The sequence below is a fragment of the Camellia sinensis genome, chromosome 7, assembly GCF_055761805.1.
Source record: "Camellia sinensis isolate YWXY chromosome 7, ASM5576180v1, whole genome shotgun sequence".
NCBI lineage: Eukaryota > Viridiplantae > Streptophyta > Magnoliopsida > Ericales > Theaceae > Camellia > Camellia sinensis.
In genome coordinates, this window is record NC_138967.1 from 173,813,769 (window position 1) to 173,819,948 (window position 6,180).

General features: G+C 30.4%; 1 protein-coding gene across 1 annotated transcript; it reads left to right on the forward strand.

The window, feature by feature from the left end:
* Positions 1 to 1,886: 1,886 nt before the first annotated feature.
* On the forward strand, positions 1,887 to 5,677 carry LOC114288345 (protein CUP-SHAPED COTYLEDON 2-like). Its single transcript, XM_028231856.2, has 3 exons — positions 1,887 to 2,778; positions 2,883 to 3,166; positions 4,850 to 5,677. The coding sequence occupies exons 1-3, from the start codon at positions 2,598 to 2,600 to the stop codon at positions 5,462 to 5,464; spliced, it is 1,080 nt and encodes a 359-aa protein (XP_028087657.2). The 5' UTR covers positions 1,887 to 2,597; the 3' UTR covers positions 5,465 to 5,677.
* Positions 5,678 to 6,180: the final 503 nt, after the last annotated feature.

A 6,180-nucleotide genomic window follows, 5' to 3' on the forward strand; every position in this document is an offset into this window, starting at 1 on the left:
GGGACTTAATTCTCAAACTCTAATTGAAAATAAATTTAACTAAAATCATTGTTAAAAATAATTTTTTTGTGACGATTTTTTGCATATGTCGTTAAAAATTGATAATTAGTAACTTTTTTTTGTCACGATTTTTTTTTAAAATTGTAGCTAAAATTTACATTTAGTGATTTTTTTTTGTAACGAATTTTTCAAACTGTCATTGAAAGTTAAAAATGTGTAATTTTTTTGGATGATTTTTTTAAACTGTCACTAAAACTTATAATTAATGACATTTTTTGTGACAAAATTTTCAAACTATAATTAAAAATTAACAATTAGTGATATTTTATAATAGTGTTTGATAAAAAAATACCATTAATTATCATATGATTTATTGAATAATAAATTCACCTATTAAGACTTACATGTAAGTCTCCTTTAATATTTTAGGGTTATATTAGCAAGTTTCTAGCCTTCGTTTGGGAAGTGGGTTGGCTTTTTAGCTTTTTGACTTTTTTGGCTATTTTAACCTGGGCTAAAAAGCTTGGTTTGAGAAGGATTTTTTGGCTTTTTGACTTTTTTGACTTTTTTTGTGAGAGAAGAGTGTAATGATTATGGGTTGGATGTGATGTTTTATTTTTTGTGACTAAAATAACTTATTTTGTCTTTTGTGACTAAAATAGCCAAAAAAACCCACTTTAATTCTTCCTAAACGGACCCTAAGATAGCTTTGAATAACAATGCTTAAAAATTAATTAACTTGTTTGGTTTTAGTTTTTCATAAAACATTCTTCAGAAATTTTTTTTTTGGTTTTCAATGAATTTTATTTAATATTTTAATTAATTTTTTTTTTAATTTTTAGAAACCTAAAATAAATACATTTAAAATATATAATATTTGTGAAAAATATATTTAAAAAATTCACTAAATACCAAAAATACGAAAATTCAATACCTTTTCCATATTTTTGTGCATTTATTAATTTTTCAAAATATTTTTCACAAATATTTTACTATTTAGTTACATCAAAGTAAGGTACATCTAAAAAAATAAAAAAAATTGCTTAAATTTTTTTTAAAAAATTAGAAAATTGAAACCAAATACACTGAATTATTCTCTCCATTTTTTTATACGTATTTTTAATTAGTAAAAAATTACTAAATAAATCTCTTTCCAAAACAATCAATAATTTTTATTTTTATTTTTTATAACTAAAATCTAACTTTTTTGGAAGCTGCCAAACAGTTCTTAAATTTTACTCATGATTATTAATTTTCAATTAGGAAAAAATTACACCAAACAGGTTACTGGGAAAAAATATATTTCTTGGTTTATTGTTATTATTATTTGGAACTATCATAATCTTTGTGTGTGTTCATAACAGAAAGATGAGATCAAGAAACAAAGCCCAAAAACCAGGTGATAAGTAGTGAATCAAAAAAGTATTTGAGAAAATATTATTTTATTAATTTTTTATCAAAAAAATATACCAAAAAAATAAATAGAGTGAGACGCTGGTTTATAGAACTTTTTTTTGACTCAACTTCAAGTTGCTAAACAAGGCCTATTTCCGTTTGGAAAATTTGTTGGGTCTAAAAATATAAAAAAATAAAATAAATTAATTAAATTAATAAGACAAAATATCATATTTAAATTATAATTATATTATTTATTTTTTTCTTCTAAAAAATTAAAAAATTAAAAAAATCAACAAATTCTTTCCAAAAAAATTAAAGTGGGAGCAATTTTCAAATAATTTCATTTTTGATATTTTTTTATAAAAAATTAAAAAATTATTAAAATAATATATTTTTAAACAAGATCTTTTAAAAGTTTTAAAAAAAATTAATTTAAAAAAATTCTTTTCAAACGAATACTTATTAGAGAGAGCAATATGGGAGAGAAAGTGATGAGTGGCATAAGTCAAGAGGGAGAAAATGTAGGAAAGTGAAGAAGAAGAAAAGAAAAAAAAAAAAGAAAAAAAATTAGAGAGAGATGTCATGGATTCACCTTGTCTCTGTCCATCTGATAATTTAATCTTGTACTGTGCTGACAGATGAGATATGTATCAGCTTTATCGATCCATGGTTAAAAATCTCTCTCCCCCACTCCCCTCTCTCTCTTCTCTCCCTCTGAGAAAGAAAGAAAAGAAAGAGAGAGAGAGAGAGACATCTCTCATAAAACTACTTTCTGTTCCCTTCCCTGCATTTTCTTCACTGACAGAGGAATACCTGCACACTTCCTCACGCACGCACGCATACTCAAAACAGAACTACTCACAGAGCGAGAGAAGAGAGAAGAAGAAGAAGACACACATCACCCACTTTCTCTCTCTCTCTCTCTCTCTCTAGCCACATGGATATGATAAGGGCTGCAGCAGGGTTGCAGAGAGAGATCAGAGAAGAAGACAGAGCAGAAACCCAGAATTATTATTATAATTTCGCCTTTCTCTGCCACTCGATTCATCAAATCCCCATATAAAATGCCCAAACAACTCTTTCTTCTCTTATTACCCATAACACAGAGCTATGGTGGTGAATTAAACTTGAAATTACACTATCAGATTTGAGATAGACTCACTGTTTGTTTCTTTTATTATTGTTATTATTAATTTTCAATGGAAACTTACCACCATTTTGACAACTCTGATTCAAACTTGCCTCCTGGGTTTCGATTCCATCCAACTGATGAAGAACTCATCACTTACTACCTTCTGAAGAAGGTCTTGGACTGTAATTTCACAGGCAGAGCCATCACTGAAGTTGATCTCAACAAATGCGAGCCATGGGAGCTTCCTGGTAAGAAAATTTTCAAAACCCATTTCATTTTGCCAATTTTGATTACAACCCATTTCAGTCTCGCAACATCGATGTTTCTTTGATGTGTGTGGACTTGACGACAGAGAAAGCGAAGATGGGGGAGAAAGAGTGGTACTTCTTTAGCTTGAGGGATAGGAAGTACCCGACTGGGTTGAGGACGAACAGAGCTACAGAAGCTGGGTACTGGAAGGCGACAGGGAAGGACAGAGAGATTTACAGTTCGAAGAGCGGTTGTCTTGTGGGGATGAAGAAAACCCTAGTTTTTTACAGAGGGAGAGCTCCCAAGGGAGAGAAGAGTAACTGGGTCATGCATGAGTACCGTCTTGAAGGCAAATTTGCTTACCATTACCTCTCTCGAAGCTCCAAGGTTTGATGATCACTCTCTCTCTCTCTAGGTTTTTTTTTGTCCCGGTAACGAAGGTTATGGAGTAATTAAAAGGCGTACCTTTTGAAATTTAATACTATTGAATATGATAATTTGGATGATATGATAATAAAAGGCGAAACGCTTTTATAACTTTAGTTATCTGTTCTTCATAAAATATATAACCTTAGCTATACACAACATTTCATAACTTTCAATGATTTAAAGCTTTCATTATAAAAATTGTAATTTTAATCACAAAAAAAACATTTTTTTTTCAAGAACTTGTAATTTTTCTTATAATGTAACATTTAGTAGAAATCTTATTGTTTTATTATAAAGAAAAAATACACAAATATAGCGATAATGATATGACATAGCTTTGAATTATTGTTAGGAGTAATGCTGTAAATAAATTTAATTTTTACTCTAATTACTTACTTTGAACCATTCACTTGTATAAATGCTGCATGAAAATACTTGTAAATAAAAAAAATGTGATTAACTATTATTCTGTAAATTAGGATTTTTTAAATTTATTTTATATATCGTGGGAGATTTGTTGTAAAAGATGAGAGATGTCTTATCTAAGGGTTGGTTTGGGATGTCCTAAAAAAGTGCACTTTTTGACTTATTGGTGGGTTTGGATTGGGTATGGGTTGGGTTTGATGTGATGTGTTAGAGAGGTGATGTGATTTAAATAAGATGATGTGACTTAAATAAGATAGTGACTTTTTGACTTTTTGACTTTTTGACTTATTTAGTACATGCCAAACTAGCCTTAATTTTATTTGAAACTTTTTGTCAGAAAAATATGCACCGAATAAATTTATTCAAAATTTTTTTGATACACCTAAATGTTTAAATCTCAATTTGATTGTATTTTTTATAAAGTTTGTATTGTCCTCGACACATTCCCACCAAAGGTCGCCTTTAGCATTTATGTTGAGTCATTTATTCAACCATCATTGTGAAACACATTTAATGCAAAAACTAATTGGTTTTTTTGGCATGTACTTAGCATTATTCAATTTAGATTAGCATCATTTTATTTAAGTTATGTTATTTTTTTTATCATATTATTTTGAACTCAATTTATATTATATGTTTTGTAAAAAATTTAAAAATATACTAATGCAACCCTTCCCAAATAACTCCTAGGTTGTTTTTGTATTTTTTTATTGTTTTTTTGTATTTTTTTATTGTTTTATGAATAAAGGATTTGGTCTTGAGGCAATGTAATTAAAGGTGATATGATTTAAATAAAATGATGTGAATTTAATAGGATAATGACTTTTTAATTTTTGACTTTTTTAAGAGATGTTAAATCTAAACATTCCTGCATGTCTTGTGAATCGATTAAGCATTCCAAAAAAAAATAGACTAATGCTATATGTATTAATTAATGTACTATTTGGTGATGTTATATAATTTAAGATATTTTTAATATTTATAATTTTTATAATAATAAAATATGGTGTCATAACTATTATTAATACAATAATTAATATATTAATGGATGCATGTAACAAGTTTGAAATCCATATTTATATGACAAAGTTATGTTTAATTTTCAGTTGAAAAATTTGTTAGGCTTTTCATGTTTTGATTTACTTTGGTCATTTTACGCAAACAAAAGCATGCATTAGAGTTGTGATTGTTAACTTTCATCTTCCATGATCTTAGGACGAGTGGGTGATATCCCGGGTGTTCCAAAAGAGTGCCTCCGGCGGCGGCTCCGCCGTGGCCGGTAGTGGCGGTAAAAAATCACGTCTCAACACTGGCATCAACCTCTACCCAGAAGTCAGCTCTCCCACCTCCTCCTCCTCCCTCCCACCACTCCTCGACTCCTCCTCTTCCCCTTACGCCCCCGTGACAGACCGCCAGAGCTGTTCCTACGACTCTAACGCCGCCGCCAAAGAGCACGTGCCCTGTTTCTCCACCGCCATTGCCGCCACCAACTTTAATCCCCATGCCGCCACCAACTTTACTCCCCATGTACCCTTCGACCTCCCTCCGCCGCCGCCACTCAACACGGTGGTAGACCCCTCCGCTGCACGTTTCACGAGAAACATTGGCGGCCTCCAGGGTTTCCCTAACTTGAGGTCATTGCAAGAGAATCTTCAGCTGCCGTTTTTCTTCTCTCCGGTGGTGCCGCCGACAATGCACAATGGCAGCGATATGGGTGGTTGTAGCTCTGTCGGGAGCTGGCCGCCTCCGGAGAATCCGAAGGTGGAGGGTGGTGGTGGTGGAAGGGTGGTGTTGGGTGCCACTGAGCTTGATTGCATGTGGAGTTACTAAATTTTAGGGTTTATGATGATCTATCTCTCTCTCTATCTATTTGTCTATGGATATGGTTATTAAGGTGTTGAGTTTGTGATTTTATGGAGTTTTATTAGGTACGAAGTCCTGGTTTTTAACTAGTATGTTTAGGGTCGTTATGGTATTGTTTTTCTGTCATTTGAACAACCTTTGTATTGTTTGTGTTGTTTAATATATTATAGCTTGCGTCTACTTTTCATATTTTCCACTAGGTGGATGTTGTTTACAAATAAACCTTTCTTAGTAAAATATATATATATATATATATATATGGTTTTAAAATTAAAAATAGTTTTAAAAAATTCAATATTGTTATGGAGTTTTAATGGATACCATTGTAGTTATTATTTTGTTCGAAGTGATAGAGTACCTTATAGATCATTAATTTATCATTTCTAATTACTATATTAGTGAGGTGACAATTGAAAAAAAGAAAAAGAAAAAAGTCAAAGGCATAAACACACTGACAGTGGGTAGGATTTACTAATTAGTGTCTAAAGCATTTATCGAAATGATATTTGAATTAATTTTGTTTCATATTTATTCTTTAAATTTAATGTGTAAATAAAAAATTGATTAATAATTAAAGAATAAATGAAAAAGTTTGTTTAGATATTTTAATAAAGTATCATATCGTTAAGTCTAAAAATTCGGCTAATATTTTGGCTTGAATAACACTATTATTTTATTGATTT